Here is a 22,956-nt window from a genome sequence, read left to right on the forward strand (position 1 = left end):
TGTTCATTATTTAATTAAGATTTATAGCTGGTTCTAAGATATTATTGGGTGTTCCAGTATATTGGAAATCAAGTGAACTGAGTCCCTTTCAATGTAATGGTTACAGCTCCTAGGGAAATCTCTGCCCTTTGTTTTGTTTGGTGTCTGTAGTAGGATTTGACCAGCAAAGGATTTACAAATGATTCGGCCTTGAGAACTTTCCAGATTACTTCTGACAGTGACATTCCAGACATTCAGATATACATGTTTGAAAGTGTAGATATGGCTGAGTCACTCATTCCTTGGCCATCGTTTGGGCACAGAGTGCCTTCATTGCTGGTCCCCTCCTGCCAGTTTGCTGGGTCTGAGATAACAACCATTGTAACTAGTAACTTGTGCAAGACACATATCCATGAAAAATTGGCAGATATATTTCTTCATCTTTCAGTTTCTTTTAGTTGAAGGACACCTGTATAGTTTCTTCATCCTTGAAGTTCATGTGGATCATGCATGTGTTGTATATAGACAGAGTTCAGGCTTCCCATTATGGCTTTGATCCTTTGAAGAAACTTCATCCGTGCTCTGCAAGTCATCTCCCATAGAATCTAAATCACCTTTGAATAAAACAAATTGTTTGTGATGGTCCTTTTTTAAAGGCTGACCTCCTGAGAGGTTTAAGGCTAACTAACTCTCTGTTCCAATGTTGATGTTTCTCTTATCATTGTGGGTTTTCTTTCTTGATGTACTTCATGAACTCAGCAAGGAAAGATTGTCTTTCTGCTGATAACAAGATACACAGTTGATAGCCTGACAAAAAAGAATGGTAGCATTTTAATTAAAAAAAAAAAAGCAAAACAAAACACTGTTTGGCCTTCATGTTGAGAAAATTGGACACTCGTAACACAAAATGTTTTACCAGTATGGCTCCCTGCATTAGACTTTATACCTCACTATCAGCCATGAGCTATGCTGAATTTTTAAGGGTTTCCCTGGACCTTTCGGACCTTTATGGAATTAATCCTTCAGATTTGTAACAGCAGTTTCCACAAGATGAATACTTTCATTTCTCATGAATCATAATAAAGCAGCCTGTGCTTTGTTGGCAGACTGACCTCTGCAGTCTTTTATCTTCAGGAGAAAAGATTAGACTGTCTCTCTATTTTATGGATAATGAGGTGGGTTGTTGGTCTCTTGGCACCTTCAGTAACTGTGCTTCTTTGTGCTCTCATATAAGTCTGTGATTAAACTGATCACTGTGTGATTATAGCAAATCTCTTCGTATAACAAAAATTTCCCCTAAATTTGAGGGTGATTTTTTGTAAGTAGCAAAATTGACTCATAGACTTTTATAATATGAGAGCTGAAGACACCTACAGGTTATCTGGTCCAACTCCTTGTTTCATTGTTGAGGACCTTGATTCCCAAGGATGTAGCCCACACTCAGAGGGGCTTGTGAGGGACAGTGTTAGGCAAAGTACTCAGGTCTCCCGACCCTTGTCCTGAGGGCTTTGTTTCGCAACAGCATGCCTCTTTTGCTTATAAACGACACAAATTGCTCCACTGATCTACTTGAAGTCGCCCTGGACTCTTTTCTCTCTTCAACAATCCATAGCTAATCCCTCAGCAGCTCCACTGATTCTACCTTTAAAAACAGGTCTTGAATCTGACCATTGCTTTTCAAATCACGGCAACTCATATGGACTGCAGAGCTAGCCTCCCGACTGGTTTCCCTTCTTCTTCCAGTGACCCCTGTCCTCACCACAGCAACCAAGAGGTGTCTTTTCCAAGATACCTCAGCCTCAGCACTCCCGGTGTTTTGGACGGGCTGCTTCTCTCTTGTGAAGGGTGGCTCTGGGCACTGTGGCGTGGGCAGCAGCTCTCCTGGTCTCTTGTCACTGCATGCAAGTACCACCCTTCCCAGCTGGTACAACCAGAAGTGTCTCCAGCCTCCTAGCTGGGGGCCTGGAGAGGACGGGGTGGGAATATTCTGTATTCAAAACTGGTGTTTTATAGTATAAATTGGACCCTTTCACTCTCTTGACCAAAACTCTCCACTAGGTCTCCATCTTTGTCACTGTTAAAGCAAAGTTCTTTTGCTTATGAACCAGGTCTTACTCATCTCCCTGTGACCTCTTGGCTTTGTCTCCCTGCAGATTTCTTCCCCTAGATACCTAATCTTCATCTGCCATGGACTGAACACTGTGACCACCACCTGCACCCTGCCACTCCCTCCCACCCCCAAATACATATGCTGAAGCCCTAACTCCCAGTGTATATTTAGAAGTGGAGTCTTTGGGACGTAATTGGTTTTAGATGGAATCATGAGGATGGGGATGTCATGATGGGATTAGAGTCCTTATATGAAGAGGAAGAGAGGCTAGAATATAACCTTTCTCTCCTTTATATTATTACAGGCCCGTAGATAAAATAGCAGATTACTATGAATCAAAAACGAATAATTTCTTAGAAGGAAATGTATGTAAATTTCAATAGTGGCTATCACCAGGTAGACAGGGTTAGGAGCTAGTAGTATGATATTCGGGTTTTATATTTATATGTTCTTATTTGTGTATGTAAATACAGGCAACTTGATTAAGAATAAATTTCTGAGAATTGATTAGTCTCTTAACAATACATAGCATTCCAGTGCTTGTCCACTTTTCACTGCCTTCGGAATGGAGAGAGAGATTCCTATGCATTGTGTATCCATTGCCTGCTACCTTTTCTAAATACGCTGAATAAGCTTTCTCAGTGTTCCAGTTGACAGTTGTTCATTCTAAAAAAGCAGTGCATCCCCCCACTGATGAAAAACACAAGGAGGAAGAAAACCAGCTTACATTTTACCGAAATGAGAGCGGTATTAAGGTTCAAATCCAGGGCAGATTAAACAGCACATCAAAGTTTCTCTTTTTAGTGTTCATTTTGCATGAGGCCTTGAGAATGATAACCTAGAAGTCAGATGGTGTTACCTGTTGAGCTGAAAAATAATCCTATTACAATTTTCCCAGTATCACACAGAAAAATCAAGCTGTGGTTTAGAGATTTAGCTCCTGAAGCAGCAAAGGGCTGAGAAAGCTACTCCTTCACTCTCACTTGGCCCTTATCATTTTTCTTTACCATTAGATTTAGCCAGAGGACACTCAGTCAGTTGCCTGGGGCACACTCGCCTTGCCCTGTGGAAGCCCTCAGATCTCTTGGCAAAGCCTCTACAGCTTTGGGGAAGACGCCGTGTGCTCAGAATGTCTGATGGGGAGCCTCTGTGTGGGATCACTAAGAAAGTTCTGCAGGGGTAGTTGCTTCTTGAACTTCACATTCTGTATTTATATATCTGAATTTTGCTCCCTGACTTCTAAAGGGAAGGGAAAAAAAAAAAAAAAAAAGACGGATCACTGTGTTAAGAACAAATCGAGTTCAACAACCTTTCTTTGTGTATATTTGGTGATGTTCAACTATGTCAGCAAGTGTCCTGACACTAAAATCACTTTTTCTGATTCAATCATGGTAGCTTTCTAAGAGTTCACTCTTCTCTGTACCTATGTCAGAACAGAGAAGGAATAGTATGAATCCACATACTATTTCCCCACTTATGCTATGGTCTCAAGGAAGTTAATTTCATGGGGGATAAAATTAACAGCATGCCCAGTTAAGTTTGAAATTTGAACAAACAACAAATAATGTTTTACTGTAAGTATGTCCTGTGCAGTATTTATTTAATTCAAGCATCTGTTGTCTGAAACATGTATATGTGTGTGTACGTGCTCAGTCATGTCTGACTCTTTGTGACCTCATGGGCTGTAGCACACCAGGCTCCTCTGTCCACGGGATTCTCCAGGCAAGAAAAATGGAGTAGGTTGCCATTTCCTCCTTTAAGGGATCTTTCTGACCCAGAGATCAAACCCGCATCTCCTGAATCTCCTTGCATTGGCAGGTAAATTCTTTACCATTGAGCTACCTGGGAGCTCAGCTGGTAAAGAATCTGCCTACAATGCAGGAGACCCTGGTTCAATTCCTGGATCAGGAAGATTCCCTGGAGAAAGGATAGGTTACCCACTCCAAGTATTCTTGGGCTTCCCTGGTGGCTCAGATGGTAAGGAATCTGCCTCCATGCAGGAGATCTGGGTTCGATCCCTAGGTTGGAAAGATCCCCTGGAGGAGGGCATGGCAACCCACACCAGCATTCTTGCCGGGAGAATCTCCATGGACAGAGGAACCAGGCAGGCTATAGTCCATGGGGTCACAAAGAGTCAGACACAATTGGGCAACTAAGCATACAGAGCTAGCTGGGAAGGCTGAAACATGTGTGTACTAAAATGTTATTTGTTGTTTACATGAAATTCAAGTGTAACTGATGTCCTTAATTTTTATTTGCTAAATCTGAGACTCTACTGGGTGAGAAACTTGAACTATCCTTTAAAATTTTTCATTTTCATCCATTGCTTCCTACATTTTAGTGATACGTAATAAATTCCCATAGTAAAATGCAGTGTGTTTCTTCCTATGAATCTTCTTGTGCCTTATTTAAATTCAGAAATTTTGTTCAGTCACTAAATTGTGTCCAACTTTTTGTGACCCCCATAGACTCCAGCACACCAAGCTACCTGATCCTTCACTATCTCCTAGACTTTGCCCAAACTCACGTCCATTGAGTCAGTGTTGCCATCCAACCATCTCATCCTCTGTTGCCCTGCTCCCTTCTCCTCCTGCCTTCAATCTTTCCGAGCATCAGGTCTTTTCCAGTGAGTAGGCTCTTTGCATCAGGTGCCCAAAGTATTGGAGCTTCAGCTTTAGCATCAGTCCTTCCAATGAATATTCAGGGTTGATTTTCTTTAGGATTGACTGGTTTAATCTCCTTGCTGTCCAAGGGACTCTCAAGAGTCTTCTCCAGCACCACAATTTAAAAGCATCAATTCTTTGGTGCTCAGCCTTCTTTATGATCCAACTCTCACATCTGTATAAATTCCATAAAACCTAATTCATTTCTGGTTTCCATTTGTTAGTAATATAAACTTGAAGTCGATTGGCTTGAACATAGTCTCTAGGAAGGGCGGGAATGCACACAATCTTTTAAAGATTTGACCACATCTTCTAACAAGTATTTTGACCATTTATCTTATCAAAGTAGAAAACAAGCACTGATACTTCACAGAAGTCCCAGTGGTCATTTGTTCTGGTGCTTCGGTGACATAGGCTTTTTCTCCCTGGACTGGCTAATGTTTAACATTTTGCATTAATATGAAGCACATAAAGTGTACCTTCAGGCTGTAGTAGAGTGCTAGTGTGGTTTTGACCTTCTAGAGACTAAGCAGGACTGAGGGGCAGGTCAACCAGGCAAGTGTTTAAGGTTCCACTATTGTAAAAGGCTATAATTACACTGTGGAGCTAAAATGTAGTGAAAGAATGTAATTTGATAAAGAATACTATGTTTATCAAAACTTCTTTTTCAAGAGGATTGTAGCTATTACAGTGATTAAAAAAATCTTTTGACAGTTCTGTGTGTGAACAATTGAGAATATTCCAAAAGAGCATTCTAAATCTTCAATTGATTGTGATAAAATTTTTACTTTGTTTAATGCGAGTATGGACATTTGGGGTTCTGATAACAATAAAGGAAGCATGAGGTGTTGTTACAAATAGCCCTCTTTCTTGACCTTTTCCTTACTGAATTCCGGCCTTTTAAAGATGAACCATGCAACAAATATTAATACGTGTTGAAATGGTATTCAATGATTTGCCTTCCTGGATCATCGCTGTAACTTCATTTCTCTACTCATCATTGATGGTATTGCAGAAACTCTCCAAATATGAAAAATTATAACAAGATAGCCCCCCCAAAATACAAGGGTCCCCAACTATAGTTCAGTTTCAGAGAAGCAGTTCTCAAGCTTTAGTGAATGTGAGCATTTCCTGGAAGGCTAATTAAAGCTCACACTGTGAGTCTCTGCCCTGCAGTTGCTGACCAGTCAGGTGTGTCTAGGGTGTGGACTCAGATTGTGCTTTGTAACAAGTTCCCAGGGGGTGGGTGCTTTTTCAGGTCTGGGGACCTTAGTTTAAGAACCACTGTGTCAGAATTTATAGTCTAATATCCTAAACCAGTAATGTTCACGTTAATTAGGGTACCTGTTAATTCATGGTTTTCTTTTGTTTTGTTTTTTAAATCCCCTCTTCCATCACACAGTCTCATAGGCATTACAGGCTTCCACTGGGACTGACACCAGAGTGGAAATTGCACATGTAAGTGATGTTTGATCAATTGAAAATGGATTATATTCTATCATCCATAGAATAGTTTTAATTTCTTTCAGTGGAGGTATCTATCTTAACATAAGACAAACAGATGCAGTAGAATTTATTTCTAAGAAGAGATAATAATGTTAAGATTTGGGGGTCGATTACATGAATTCAGGGATCCACAGACCCCCCAGGCATTCCAATGTGAAAGTTTTCATCACTTGGAAGATAAAATTATGCATAGCAAGTTCTATGGGGATTTGTATGACATTTTCTAATCTTAAAATCTTTTTAGGAGCTTCTTTTTACTTCCATGCTATTTTTCATAAATTTAAGTTTTAGCTCTTATTGCTTTCACCAGAAACTCTTATACATTGGACTTGGAAAGAAGTTTTTGACTCCATAGGGAATTATTTTTCACACTTAACAATGTTTGATATTGTAGATGAAATGTCATACCTTAAAAATCCATTCTAAGTTAGTCTGCCTCTGTGACTGGCCTTTGAAATTAACAAGAAATTGATAAGGAGAGCAAGCACAGAGGGACTTTACCTTACAGAAACATTTTTACTACTACTTGCTTGATTATTTTGGTCAGTTTCTAAAACACATTAAGGATTTTTTCTATCTCTAGATGCTCAATTAATATAAACCTAGAATATCCCTAGCAGTGTCATCTCTGATGTTTATCACATTTGACATCAGTTTCTCCTTTGTGAAGCAATAGTCGCTCAGTCATGTCTGACGCTTTGTGATCCCATGGACTGTGGTCCACCAGGCTCCTCTGTCTACTAAATTCTCCAGGATAAGAATACTGGAGTGGGTTGCCATTCCCTTCTCCAGGAGATCTTCCTGACCGAGGGGTCGAACTCAGGTCTTCCTCATTGCAGGCAGATTCTTTACCATCTGAACCAACCAAAGGAGAAGAAGCCCACTTAAGAGTGAACCTTCCTTTACATCTTCATTAGGAAAACACTGAAGGTTTTGCTCTGTTGGTATCTGCTTATAAACAATTATCTCTCAAAAGAAGAAGAAGAAAAAGAATAATATCCAACAACAATATGACACTCTGTTACTTTTTCTCAGACTGACACAGATAAGAAACAGTACCAGTTAGTTAAGTGCATATATGGCTCTTGGCCTAAATGCTAGCCAAGGAAGATTTAGGAATCTTCCCAAAATAGAATTTGGAGGGAAGGAGGGCTGGAGACTCATTTATTCTTATCATGAACTCTGGTATCAGTTTCTGGAGTCCAAGTTTCTTAGGGGATGGACTTTTGGTATTCTCAAGTATATCTCTCCAAATATAATTGCCTTACATAATTTTACAGAAGGCCCAAAGGATTGCTTATTTTATGAAGCAAGGCTGGAAAATCTTACTACTTGATGGTTCAGTAGAATGACCACTGGCATATTAAAGAGAAAACCAAAACACAGCAAAGAAATTTCTCTAGTTTGCTTTCTTCTGGATGAAATTCTTACCATTGTTATTCTACTGTAAAAGCTTCTGTAGAATTGTAAAGTGGGTAGCTTTCATTCTGATTCTTTAAAAGCATTTGCTTTCCGGTTATCTCTTCCACCCGTTTCCTGGGGGATCTCTGCACCGTGCTTAGTCTCTCAGTCATGTCCAACTCTGTGACCCCATGGACTGTAGCCCGCCAGGCTCCTCTGTCCATGGGGATGCTCCAGGCAAGAACACTGGAGAGGGTAGCCATTCCTTTCTCCAGGGAATCTTCCCAACCCAGGGATTGAACCGGGGTCTCTTGTATTACAGGCAGATTCTTTACCATCTGAGCCACCAGGGAAGCCCATAAGTGATGATAACTGGTAGGCAAATCCCCCCGAGAGGAACTAGAATTCTATGAGAAGAGGGAGGAGGGTGGCTTAGATTGAATTCAGTGTAATTATCAGTGAGCCGTTTCTTGAGTTTGTGTAAGGAGATGGAGACAGCTTGTGCCTAACATGGGCTGAAACTTTGAAACCAGGATCACTGAAAACAAACCTATTATTTCTCAATAGATTATATTTTCTTGGACCATGTCCATCTTTTCTAAAAATGAAGGAGCTAATGCAATTTGCTTAAAGCAGTGAGACACCTTTATCCCAGACTCATATGTTCAAAATGTGATTGTTACAAGGAGCACAAAAGCTCAAATTGCCAGCCAACTGCAGGGGTAATTGTATTGAAGAAAAAGTTAATCTTTATTTAACTTTCCTAAATTATGTACTCAAGCACTGAAAACTGTCATAATCTCCGTGTTTCAGATGAAGTAGATTATTTATTTGTGATAATGGGCACATATGCTCATTAACATGCTGTCATAAACAGCTGCATTAAATTCATTATGTGTTCTGTGACATAAATAAGGTGTTCAGCATGAGGTTGTTGTTTAAAATATAGGCCCCGGGAAGAACAAAAAAGCAATAAATGCTTTTTAATATCGTTGCCTGGTCTTGAATTCTAAATTTATTTCTGCTTTATTAATGCTACTTGTATGGAAATTGCAGGTATTACTCTAGTGAAATATCTTGACATTTAAGGGCATTAGAACTTGTTTCTACTTTCTCATCCTTGGTGTATCTCTCACTTGCTGTTCACTGTTGACATCTCAGTATGCTTAGAGCCGTGTTCATTTGATGAATATCTTCGACCCATCCTACTTCTGAAAGTTTCCAAACTGGATATTGACTTTAAAGATCATCTAGTTCAACACCCTCATTTCATAGAAGGAACTGAGCTTCTGAAGACTTAAAAGACTTGTTTGAGCCACACATCTATAAATAATAAAGCCAGGACCAAGGATTAAATATCCAGACTCCTCTTGTAGTATACCAATGCTTTCCACTAGAGGAATGGGGAGTGATAATTATGTTGGTACCACTAAAACAGTCTAGGGCAGGATGATTGTACTGGACAGTGAGGGGACCAGGCTGTACCTTTTGGGATATTTTTGCCATTATAATTTATGGTTGACACAATGCTCACTGTTACCTTACAATTTATATTCATCTGAGCAAACCTGTAGCTGCTTTCTTTGGGGTCATGACCTAGTTGGCTGAAATGAGTGTATGACAATGAATGATGGGCAAATTTTGACAGAAGAAGTAAAGTAACAGACTTATTTTGACTGTGAGGTTCAGAAAAAAATAGGTTTGTAGGAGCATGGCAGATAACACCATGGAGACACAGTAAGACGTTGTTCAGCTTCATCTTCACTGATAAATGAAGGATACAAAGCTGAGACTATGTCTGTCCATTGGTGCTAGTATGGGTCCATCCTTTATCAAAATATTGATTATAAGGGATTTAGATGCCTGCTTTTTATTTTTTTCCCCCATTTATTTTTATTAGTTGGAGGCTAATTACTTTACAACATTGTAGTGGTTTTTGCCATGCATTGACATGAATCAGCCATGGATTTACATGTGTTCCCCATCCTGATCCCCCCTCCCACCTCCCTCCCCATCCCATCCCTCTGGGTCTTCCCAGTGCACCAGCCCTGAGCACTTGTCTCATGCATCCAACCTGGGCTGGTGATCTGTTTCACCCTTGATAATATACATGTTTCAATGCTGTTCTCTCAAAACGATGCCTGCTTTTTAAATGATTAAAAAACTGAAACATTTTCACAAAGTACAACAAAAATTGTTCTCATCACAGAAAAATTAAGGAAGCTAATGATTATTGTCCTGGGGAAAATGAAGCTAAAACATAACTTAGAGGAGGTGATGTTTTTAAAGAAATTAAATGCTTCCTCCAAAGAACAAGGAGCTCTTCTTACAAAGATGTGTTCTCTCTGCATTGTTACATAATGTAATTCAAGAGCAAAATGAGATTAAATGGAAGCAAGAACTTAGTTAAGACTCTAAGGATGATTCAATATTAAAACAAGATACCTAGGGATATTGTAGAACCTGTAGTCCCAGAGATTATTGAAAATGAAATAGAAAGTAATTGAACTTGAGTGATTTAGGAATACACCTTTCAGAGCAAAGGGTGAGCCCCAATGACTTCCTAAAACCTTGTCCACATCTTTGATTCAACAACCAAATATTTTGCTAAATGCTGTGTTACCAGTCCTGAAAAGAATGCACTTAAACTAACTACTTGTTTTACCACCTATAGATTCTTAAACAACCTTCTCTTCTGTCTCTTGATTTCTTATGTTCATGTATGATTATGAAAAAAATAATTCTAACTTTAATATTCACCTAGTCTTCCTGGCTTGTGAGCAACACTTGGATGGAAGTTAGATCAGCGATTTGTGACTTTAGGTGGTAGCTTTATTGTGTATTGCTTCTGCAAGTGGGATTTCTTACCTATTTAAAACTCACCTGAGCTTTGTTCTAAATAATTTTTCACAACCTGTTTGGGGTTTATTTTTCTGTTATAGTTATTAATGGAATACCATGTCTGAATGGATTTTTAAAAATTTAATGGATGGTATAATCATAATACGGACATAGAAATACCCTCAAATCTTAGCTGCCCCATCACTAACCATTACTGCTTTAAGATATCTAGTTTGATTTGGAAATTTTATTAATCTCCTAAATTTTCAAGTATTTATTGATATGTGATGGTAGACTTGCCTGCTGCTGCTGCTGCTATGTTGCATCAATTGTGTCTGACTTTGTGCAACCCCATAGACGGCAGCCCACCAGGCTCCCCTGTCCCTGGGATTCTCCAGGCAAGAACATTGGAGTGGGTTGCCATTTCCTTCTCCAATGCATGAAAGTGAAAAGTAAAACTGAAGTTGCTCAGTCGTATCTGACTCTTCAGAACCCCATGGACTGCAGCCCAACAGGCTCCTCTGTCCATGGGATTTTCCAGGCAAGAGTACTGGAGTGGGTTGCCATTGCCTTCTCCGATAGCCTTGCCTAGATTTCTATAAATTCTTAATTTTTCATATTTTTATTTGGGGACCAATAGTTTCATTAATTGTGGTTATCTCAGTTGGACACTTTTTCCCTTCTTTAATACAACATCCTTAATTTTATTTACTTTTTAAGTCTTTATTGAATTTGTTACAATATTGCTTTTGCTTCATTTTGGTTTTTTGGCCCCAAAGCATGTGGGATCTTAGTTGCCTGAGCAGAGAGCGTACTGGTACCTCCTGCATTGGAAAGTGAAGGTTTAGTCACTGGATCAAGAATGAAGTCCCCCTTTGTTTTTAAGTTTCACATATTCTTACACGTTTTTCAAAGACCCAGATTGTTTGAGAAGAGTTTTGTGAAGGCCAGGGCTTGCCTCGTGAGATCTTTTAGAAGTGAACGTACTTCTCTGTGCTTTCCCCTTCCAGCTTTCCAGATCAAGTCCTTCACATCGCTGCACTTCCTGTCGGAGCCCTCTGATGCAGTCACCATGCGCGGAGGGAATGTCCTCCTAAACTGCTCTGCCGAGTCTGACCGGGGTGTCCCCGTCATCAAGTGGAAGAAAGACGGCATCCACCTCGCCTTGGGAATGGATGAAAGGAAGCAGCAACTTCCAAATGGGTCTCTGTTGATCCAAAACATACTTCACTCCAGGCACCATAAGCCAGACGAGGGACTTTACCAATGTGAGGCGTCTTTAGGGGACGCTGGGTCAATTGTTAGCCGGACAGCAAGAGTTGCAGTAGCAGGTAAGTGGATATTTCCTTTTTTTCCCCTTCCTTTTGCATCTCTTCTTTTTACTCCCGCTTTTTGAGATTGAAAAGAAATGATTAATCTTTGCAGAAACAATGTATTTTTTTTAAGAAAAAGGAAAAAATAATGTAAAAACCTGTATGCTTATTTCCTCATAGTCTTGGTTGAATTTTTCTCTGAATTAACTTGGAAAATAGTAGAAGAATATCAGGTTAATCTTATTAACCTGACATTATGAGATTTTCCAAAACAAAATTTCCTGCAGGTTGATCCAAATCTTAGGTTGAAGGGAGGTCTTTTCATTAATAGAAAAACAATTTCCTAATTAATTCCACTTACAACGTCACTAATGATGAAAATGACATATGATGAAATGATGAAAATGACTAATGATGAAAACAACAGAAGATGAGATGATTGGATGGCATCACCGACTCGATGGACATGAGTTTGAGCAAACTCCGGGAGTTGGTGATGGACAGGGAGGCCTGGTGTGCTGCAGTCAGTGGGGTCGCAAAGAGTCGGACATGACTGAGCGACTGAACTGAACTGAATGATGAAAAATTGGAGTTTGTGCATGTGTATGTATGTGTGTACTTGCTTGTTTGGGTTTTTTCTTGCCTTTAGAGCCGTGGATTTTATTTTAATTATGTTGGCTAAAATATATAAATCTCTAAATGAAAAGTAAAAATTTGATTAGTGCTTCCAAATATCTTTACACTTGATAATATATTGACTCAATAACTGAATAATAAGATGAAAAGTTTTTCTTTTATATGTATTTTGAAGTGTTGCAGACTTTGAGAGAAACAGTACTGAATATTCTGTAATCCATGGATAGTGCTTTTTGCCCCACGTATTTTATTATTGTTTTTAAGCTTTTTATTTTGTATTGGGATATAGCTGATTAAAAATGTTGTGATAGTTTCAGATGAACAGCGAAGGGGGAGAAAATATCCATCCCAATTCCCTAACTATCTCTCCCCCTCTTTCCCCCCCCAGCAACTATAAGTTTGCTCTTTAAGTCTGTGAGTCTGTTTCTATTTTGTAGGTCATTTCATTTGCGTCATTTCTTTTTATATTCCACATATAAGGGGTGTCATATGATATTTTTCCTTCTCTGTCTGACTTACTTCACTCAATGTGACATCTCTGAGTCTATCCATGTTGCTGCAAATGGCATTATTTCATTCCTTTTATTTTTTTTTTATTTCATTCCTTTTAATGGCCAAGTAATATTCCTTTGTATGTGTGTACTACATCTTCTTTATCCATTCCTCTGTCCATGGACCCCCATTTATTTTTGTTAGAGGACAGCTCATAATTATTTCTTACAAGAGGTCTGTGGGGAGAGGAGTTAAATTTTTACTCATCTCAATAATGATTCAGCTAAAAGTTGGGCTTTGGTTCTGTTTTGATTTTGTTTGTTTTTGTTTTTAATTTTGATATTAGACACAAAACAAGGCAAATGGCTCCAGCCTGAAATAAATTTAGACCCTCAAGTAGGTTAACAGGTTTGAAGGGCTCCTTTCTAACTTAATTGTCAGTTCTAAGTCACTGACATGAACAGGCCATAATGTAGTCATTTATACTGGTTTCCTTTCCCAGGTTGCAGGTTTTTCTATATCCAGGAAAACTAATGAGGATTCATTTTCAGCAATAAGATGTGCTCGGACCATCAGGCAGGGCCACCCCTTCCCCGTGTACTCTTCTAGTGAAGGTGCAACACAGTGAGAAATCTGGGGGAAAAAAAGGGGGATTTTTGTCAGAGGATGATAAAAAAAATTAGATCTCATAGATAAACAATGAGTACATAAATTCAGCCTCCTGCCACTCTTTTCTGACTTCTTTTCCCCACTAAGGACTCTCTTTCATATTTAGTTAGAGCAGACTCTCCTAGGGCAAAGATGTCCCGGGAAGCAGGGTCTTCCCTCATCATACAGTGGTCAGCCATCCTGGTCTAACCCGGACTGACCTTCTTTTAGCACTTGAAAGTGCTGTATCCTGAGAACTCCTTCAGTCCCAGGTAAAGCTACAATAGTTGGGCACCTGATCGTGCCCAACACCTGCTTTAGCAATGCTAGACTGAAGCATGGATACAGAATCTCTCCTTTAACTCAAGCGCCATGGGAGGTGACGTCTTAATCACGGAAACTGAGGCTGTCAGCCACCTGGGGTCTCTGAGGGATGGGTGCTGAAATTTGACAGAGCGTAGAGTGTGGAGAGAACTGAAAGTCCATGTTAATGATGACTGATTAAAAAGAAAAGTAAGGGACTTCTCTGGAGGTCCAGGGGTTAAGTCTCCACGCTGCCTATGTAAGGACATGGGTTCAGTCCTTGGCCGGGGAACTTAAGATCCCATCTACCATGCAGTATAGCCCAAATATTTTTAAAAGTAATAATACAGATGAAAAGTGGAGCAAGTGCTGAAGTTTAAGTTAAAAACTGCTTTCCTTTTGGATAGCAGCCATCCTGACTGGCGTGTAATGGTACCTCGTTGTGGTTTTGATTTGCATTTCTCTGATAATGAGTGATGTTGAGCATCTTTTCATGTGTTTGTTAGCCACCTGTATGTCTTCTTTGGAGAAATGTCTGTTTAGTTCTTTGGCCCATTTTTTGATTGGGTCATTTATTTTTCTGGAATTGAGCTGCAGGAGCTGCTTGTATATTTTTGAGATTAATCCTTTGTCTGTTGCTTCGTTTGCTATTATTTTCTCCCAATCTGAGGGCTGTCTTTTCACCTTGCTTATAGTTTCCTTTGTTGTGCAAAAGCTTTTAAGTTTGATTAGATCCCATTTGTTTAGTTTTGCTTTTATTTCCAATATTCTGGGAGGTGGGTCATAGAGGATCCTGCTGTGATTCCTGTCGGAGAGAGTTTTGCCTATGTTCTCCTCTAGGAGTCTTATAGTTTCTGGTCTTACATTTAGATCTTTAATCCATTTTGAGTTTATTTTTGTGTATGGTGTTAGAAGGTGTTCTAGTTTCATTCTTTTACAAGTGACCCAGCAATACCACTCCTAGGCATACACACCGAGGAAACTAGATCTGAAAGAGACATGTGCACCCCAATGTTCATCACAGCACTGTTTATAATAGCCAGGACATGGAAGCAACGTAGATGCCCATCAGCAGACGAATGGATAAGGAAGTTATAGTACATATACACAATGGAATATTAGTCAGCCATTAAAAAGAATTCATTTGAATCAGTTCTAATGAGATGGATGAAACTGGAGCCCATTATACAGAGTGAAGTAAGCCAGAAAGATAAAGACCAATACAGTATACTAACGCATATATATGGAATTTAAAAAGATGGTAATGATAACCCAATATGCAAAACAGAAAAAGAGACATAGATGTACAAAACAGACTTTGGGACTCTGTGGGAGAAGGCGAGGGTGGGATGTTCTGAGAGAACAGCAATGAAACAAGTATACTACCAAGGGTGAAACAGATCACCAGCCCAGGTTGGATGCATGAGACAAGTGCTCAGGGCTGGTGCACTGGAAGACCCAGAGGGATGGGATGGGGAGGGAGGTGGGAGGGGGGATCAGGATGGGGAACACATGTAAATCCATGGCTGATTCATGTCAATGTATGGCAAAAACCACAACAATATTGTAAAGTAATTAGCCTCCAACTAATAAAAATAAGTGGAAAAAAAAAAAAAACAAACCTGCTTTCCTGGAGTGCTCCAAATGAAGCAGAAAGCATACAGTTTGATTTTCCCACATTTGAGAGTTTTCAAACACTAAGATTCCATCTGTCAGTTGTCCACAATACAAGGTGAAAGTGAAAGTCGTGTCCGACTCTTTGCGACCCCATGGACTGTATAGTTCATGGAATTCTCCAGGCCAGAATACTGGAGTGGGTAACCTTTCCCTTCTCTAGGTGATCTTCCCAACCCAGGGATTTTTTGCAGGCAGATTCTTTACCAGCTGAGCCACAAGGGAAGCCCACGATACAAGGTAGCTCTGCTAATTTGAATGAATCAGGCCGGTGTTTTGATGCCTCTTCTGAAAGGCACACACATACGTGCTGTTAATGAAAATATCCTGAAAATTTGTGGTTTCTGTTTCCTTTGATCTAGATCCAGTTTTGCATGTTCTGTTTCAATGGCAAGATGAAGAATAACCCTTCCCTGTGAGATATTAAAATAAAGTGACTTCGACTTTTGACTTTCATATTCCGTACAAGGATAGGCTGGCAGATTCAGTCACTGAGTTACAATCTCATATTAGATTGTATCATTTCAAGGCAATAAGGCTGTTCACAGCGTTTTAAACACTTACCTTGCTGTTTGGCAACACAGCATACATCAATGTTATGTCTGTTGAGGTTAAGATTGCCGAACCACTGGAATGCACAAGGGGAATATATCTTCCCCATAATAAAGACCATGGGCCTGATTTAATCTCATTTTTAAAGCATTAGCAGTCAATAAACCAGTCACTCCTAAAAGGTAACAGGTAGCTTTGCTTTAGATGAGAAAAAAAAAAAATCTGCTCCTTACCCTCAGGTGCTGTGTAGAGCCCATTTAATAGAATGCTTCTCTTCCATTTTTGCTTTCTCAAAGTCTTTTGATAAAAAGAAATGTGGCAAATGAAATCTGCCTTTAATCAATCAGCTCATTTTATGCAATGATCTTGCCATGCGCCATTCATTCTGTTTTTTAGTAACTTCTCAAGTGCTCTTTAAGCCCTGAATGCTCACTTAGCTGGAGAGAAAGGCAGAGTAAGAAAGAGAAGTTAAATGCTACCAGCCCATTCAACATCTCAGCGTTAGGGGCTACTGTCTGTCAGTATTTCTGGGAATTGTGAGTTCTATCAATAAGGAATGCCTGGGGTATTAAACCTCTGTTTGAAAGCAACTTGGCCAGTGCTGGCTGAAACTTGAGAATTGTATTTGTATCCAATTAGCTCTAATCTAAAATGGTACAGTGTTTCTCTGCCTTGTATAGAGCCTTTAGATTGAGAGCACTTGGAGAGTGAGGCGGAGCCAGACTTTCTTTATATAACTTCTCCTCCTATTCTTTTCATTCAGTACCTAGAAAATCACTGGACATGTTTAGTAGCTTTTCAGTAGATATTTGTTTTACCAATGAAGATGTGGGACTATCTACCATCTATGGAGAATTTTTGGCCAGTGGCATCTTCTTCCTTTGCTGCTTCTTCCTCTTGTTTGTTATTGAACTTGATGTGGTTAGTTAAATTTGCCTGTTTGTTGTCCCTACTCTTGATGGTAAGAGTTTCATTGATTGTTTGATATCAAGTTGATTGATATCTCAATGGTCTACAAGTTAATTAAGTACTAGAAGATGGACTCTACCGGAATATTCATAGGCTACTTGAGAAAATAGAAGGCGTGTGCCAGCTTCCTTATTTCTTCCTATAACATTCAAGATGAGCTTACATCTGGGCAGGCGTGTCTTTCCTGTACCATAGGTTATCAGCTATCTGAGCCTATGGATTCTCCTCTGTAAAACAGACACAATAATAATCTATCTCTTAAGGCTGTGATGCTTTCAAATAATATCTCAGATGTAAAGCCATGGTACAGACTAGATTCCTGTTCAATAGCAGCAGTGGTATTATATAGACTTAATAATGGTTATTATTGTGTTATTACAATTATTACTACTAGGAAATGACAGCTTTCAGTATTCCCATGTGATGATGCAAAACATATTTGGGGGGGGAGGGAAGAGAGTAATATAGGCTGCAAAACCTAAGCCATAAATAATATCGTCTTGGATCAGATATCTGCCTTTGCAGTCCATAAAGACCAACTGGCAAGACTGAATTGAGCTTCCGAAGGGTTGAATCTCTGCTGTTCGTTGGCCCGCAGTGCCAAAATCAGTTTGACTACAAAATTCATTTTTCAAAAGTTGATCTACCATTACATCAGTGGAGCCAATGTGATTTGTATTGAGTCTAGATCGAGCAATATCCGCTGTCATTTTTGAGGAAAAAAAAAAAATACAGGGCAATCTTCTCAACCAAGCCTCCTTAATACCCTTCCAACTGAAAAAGGTTCACCTAAGCTGGGTCTACAGGAGTTGGTTTAGATTGAGAGTTTAACATAATCTCACCTTCAAGAAAAAAAAAAAAAAGAATAAATAATGCCAATATGTAAGAAAACCAGATCACTATGGAGCTCCTCCAAATAATCATTGAAAGAACCATCTTACTCATTTTTCCTAATTACACCACCGCCACACAGCCACCATCCAAATCACCCACCTATTCACATGACCACTTGCCCATCCGCTTCTCCTGCAGGGCTCTGAGAAGTTCAGTTCAGTTCAGTTGATCAGTCGTGTCCGACTCTTTGCGATGCCAAGGACTGCAGCATGCCAGGCTTCCCTGTCCATCGCCAACTCCCAGAGCCTGCTCAAACTCATGTCCGTCGAGTCGGTGATGCCATCCAACCACTTTATCCTCTGTCATCCCCTTCTCCTCCTGCCTTCAATCTTTCCCAGCATCAGGGTCTTTTACAGTGAGTCAGAACTTAAGTGTTTCCTCTGCTTGTATTCCCACCCTTGGGGATGAATGGGGACCATCCTCTCCTCCCCAGTGTGGGGAAACACTGACTGCAGGATATATTATAGAGCACTTGTGCCCAGGTAGATTCCTTTTTTGTTCATTTTTAAGCACTTACAGCTTGAATATTGAAACCATTGACTTGCTTTTTTAAATAAATACCTCACTCTTTGCTCAATGTATCTGTATGCATTACCTCATGATGCTCAAAAAAGTTCTGAAATATAGACACCCAAAATGACAGAGAAAAACCTGAAAAGAGGTAATAACTGTCTACAGGCAGAGACTAGAATTCAGATTGTCTAACTGGCACACACTTATTCTCTTATCTTTTGCTTCTCACTGTAAGTACTGGGCTTCCCTTGTGGCTCAGCTGTTAAAGAATCCGCCCGCAATGTGGGAGACCTGGGTTCAATCCCTACGTTGGGAAGGTCCCCTGGAGAAGGGAATGGCTACCCACTCCAGTATTCTGGGCTGGAGAATTCCATGAGCTGTATAGTAAGAACTAGGGTTAAGGATACTGTGAATAGTTTCCCACTTATTCAGTCACTTATTTTTTTAATAAGTGAAACTCTCAAAAATATGAACTAAGATTGAAGGCAGGATAAAGTGGTTGGATGGCATCACCGACTCGATGGACACGAGTTTGAGCAGGCTCTGGGAGTTGGCGATGGACAGGGAAGCCTGGCATGCTGCAGTCCTTGGGGTCGCAACTAAGGGGAAAATAATAGTAGATTTCATTTATCCAATTATTCCCTTGAAAATGTCAATTCTTTATGGATGTCGGGGTTCAGAGCAGCCCTCCCCAAGATGTGTTACTTTTAGCATATGGATTATTTTGACCTCAAAGCAGATAGTGAAGGACAGGAAAGCCTGGTGTGCTGCAGTCCATGGGGTTGAAAAGAGTCGGACACAGCTTAGCGACTGAAGGACCACAAAAGCAGTGGAGAGAGTACTCTCTGTCTCTTAACAAATGAAAGAATTTAAATTGGGGTTTTTTTTTCCCCAGAAAAAGAGTTATGACCAGAGATAAATTTTATCTGAGTGGCCCCATCTACATGGCAGGACAGATATCTTATTACCAATGTCTGTTCTTCATATTCCTGTGCCTGACCCTCTTGTCCTTGGAAGCCCTGCTTTGTATCTCATTCCTTAGCTCAGGATGGAATACGTACCACATTTTGCTTTTCTATCTCTGAACTTCTCATATATGTGGGCTCTCTTACATTCTCATGTATCTGGGATTTTTATATGTACAAAATTAATTATTATGTTCTCCTATTAATCTGTCCTATGTCAATTTAATTCTTAGACCATTTAGAAGAACCTAGAAGGGTAAATGGGGAAGGCAATGGGCACCCCACTCCAAGTACTCTTGCCTGGAAAATCCCATGGACAGAGGAGCCTGGTAGGCTGCAGTCCATGGGGTGTCAAAGAGTCGGACACGACTGAACGACTTCACTTTCACTTTTCACTTTTATGCACTGGAGAAGGAAATGGCAAACCACTCCAGTGTTCTTGCCTGGAGAATCCCAGGGACAGGGAAGCCTGGTGGGCTGCTGTCTATGGGGTTGCACAGAGTCAGACACGACTGAAGTGACTTAGCAGCAGAAGGGTAAAGGAAAGATTTTTTTTTTTCTCTTCAGCATGGGAAAACACTATGATTTTGATGTTTTCTTCTAAGATAAGAAGATTTCACTATCATAACTATATATTAAATAATAACACAAGATAAATCTTTCCTGAAATGGAGAGAATATGTGATTTTTAAAATAAGCTTATAAATAATCTTTGTAGGGGCAAGATTTTGGTTATCTTTTATCTTCTTAAGTGGTTTTGTAATTCAGGCCAAATTTGCATTTTTTTTTCTATTTCTTGAAAATCAAGAAAATAAAAGGCCAACTAAATTGCGTTTACTTGAGTTGTTATTTCATTCAGGAGCATTTTTTTTTTTACTTCCTTATTACAATAGATGTTTCAAGATGCAAATTGTAGCACTCTGCTTTTAAATAACACAGGCATTATAATTAAAATTCCCCTGAGTTTAAAAAAAAATAATTAGTTATTTGAGGAGTTGTTTCAATGAATTCTCTTCCAGAATGCCTCCCATTTAAATGAGTTATGAAATAATTAGTGAAAGCATATTATGGTGAGAGGAGCTAAAATTGCCTCAGCAGAATGGAGCATTTTGTGAAATGATAACCTGACCTTTACATTTTTACTTAAAAGAAAACAGGAAAAGGAGCTTGTCTTAAGAGAAGAGAGAATAAACTACATTGCCTCGGGCCCCTCAAATGTTACAGAAAGGAAACAGCAAGGAAAAAAAAATGCTCATATTCCTTTTCTCTACAGAAACAAATATAAAGATCTTGCCTAGAAGGTCAAGTTCACTCAGTGAAGCAGGTTGGAAAATGTATCCCACTGCCCTTGAATGCTCTCACAATTCCATTTTGGGGAAGGTTCAGTTACAGAGTAAAGTTTTAGATTTTATGCTGATAGGGATATTACTTATTTTCAAATGGTAAACAGGAAAATTCATTGTTCTAACTCCATAATTCTTAAATGTCTTTATTATCTTCATTTAGCTAAATGTTCCTTTTGTTTTGTGGTTAAAGCAAGAGCTGGAAAGAAAAATATAAGGAAGAACTGTGGTGTTGTAAGTAATTGTTGTATGTGTGCTAATCTTATAATTTTCTTTTAGATTTATTGCCAAATAAAACGGGAATAATCACTAATATTGTCCTAATGCCTACTTACTCACACACTCCCACACCCTCAACTTAAATAATTGCATTTTAAAGAGTAGGTTTTTAGTTGCCTCCTTCCTAAGTCAGTTAACTGTGCAATAAAATTAGTATAGAAATATATTACTGAAAAAATATGCAGAGTAAAAAGACATCTTCTACGTGATAAAAATTACAAAAACAAACTTGACAGGGCTTTTTATATTAGAAACACCAACAAAATAACTTTAAAAAATCTTCCAACCTTTCATTTCCTTTCCTTTGTTATTAATTCTAACTCATATGACAATGGAAATAGCTAATTATTCATTCTAAAATTCAGTATCTTAAGAGCACTTTTTTTTCATTCCACCCTTAAGCTAGTTACAGTGTGATTTTTGCTGGTGCTATAATAAAAATCAGGAAGTAATATCTAAAATAGTAATACTATTTAGTGATACTAATATTAAATGGTAAAATAGTACAGTGGTGTGTGTTTGTGTGTGTGTGTGTGTTAGTTGCTTAGTTGTGTCTGACTCTTTGTGACCGAGTAAACAAAAACTCTTGAATTCTAGAAGACCCCTTTGGAATACAAGAGGGTTTTTTTGTTGTTATTGTTTTGTTTTTTTTTAATTAAGTGTCAGGCTAACAAAGACAAATCAGAGAAAGTAGATAGACCAGGTGGCATCACTGTAAATCTCTGATGAAATGATGACTGATGATTCCTTTAATAAAACATTTCTACTTTTATGAACCTACCACTGGTACTGATTTTTTTCCTATTAGGTTTTTTTTTTTAATGCCTATGCTAAAATGTATTATTTAAATTTAGTTTTACCTAAAGATCTTTGAATTAAGATACTTATATTAGATGCAGATTTCTTCTGCAAACTAAGGAAACATTCAAACTTAGGGAATGTTCTAAAAACTAAGTTGGAAGAAATCATGGAAAATCTCAGTGTATGTAGTCCCTAGATCATCTTAGGCTTTTCCCATCAAGATTCATACACAGAGATGAGAGTACTGAAGACCGTCAGTGAAGGCATACCTCTTTAGGAGAAGGCATGCCCTATGCTATGCTTAGTCAGTCGGTCATGTTTGACTGCAACCCCATCAACTGTAACCCAACAGGTATTGCTTTTTTAATGGTCTGCTTTTATATTTATAAGATATATATATATATATATATTCCATATTCAGTCATCTAATTTGTTGGTCATTTATCATATAATTGCTAAATTTGCCTATTATTCAGTAGAGATGAGAATTAGGATAAATCAGGGTTGATTTCTGGTGATTAGGCAGCCATTAGTGTGCAAGAAGGAGCCGTATATTCTTAATGTGGCAGTAACTTGCTTTGGACCATTATGAGTTTAGCATAAAACAAGAGCAACAAAACAATGATAAACATTTTTGATAGCAAATAAATAATAACAGTAAATCCCGAATATATCTCCTCTTTTCACAATATACTGGGAATGTGTATCTGTATTAGTATACACACACATACACACAGACATATATATATATATGTATAGACATATATATATATATACACACACACACACACTCATATAGTACAATATGACATAGTATTTTCAGAGTTACATTTTGAAAGTTCTTTGGAGACTTTGTATAAAAGACAAAACCTCTCGCCTTAGTCCCAGAAGTCAGAGTGTTTTAAATTGAAAGGCAGTTTGGGAATCCTTCCCAAAGCATCTGAAAAGCAATCTTTTTTTTTTTTAAATTTTTTCAATTAATTTTTCTTGTGTGTGTGTGAGAGGCAGTGCATAGTTTAGACCCTCCTTAACTGGGGCTTGTCTCTAAATGCCATTCAGATATCAAGGAACCAG

At 38.9% G+C, this 22,956-nt stretch overlaps 1 protein-coding gene across 5 annotated transcripts in view; it reads left to right on the plus strand.

The window, feature by feature from the left end:
- The window catches only part of DCC (DCC netrin 1 receptor), a 1,219,152-nt gene that overhangs the window by 422,816 nt on the left and 773,380 nt on the right, over positions 1 to 22,956 (plus strand). For all 5 annotated transcript variants that reach the window (XM_043444495.1, XM_043444496.1, XM_043444497.1 and 2 more), the window contains exon 2: positions 11,511 to 11,831. In XM_043444495.1, the coding sequence (XP_043300430.1) occupies positions 11,511 to 11,831 (321 nt within the window). The remainder of the gene's footprint in view (positions 1 to 11,510; positions 11,832 to 22,956) is intronic.

The sequence above is a fragment of the Cervus canadensis genome, chromosome 23, assembly GCF_019320065.1.
Source record: "Cervus canadensis isolate Bull #8, Minnesota chromosome 23, ASM1932006v1, whole genome shotgun sequence".
NCBI classification, from domain to species: domain Eukaryota; kingdom Metazoa; phylum Chordata; class Mammalia; order Artiodactyla; family Cervidae; genus Cervus; species Cervus canadensis.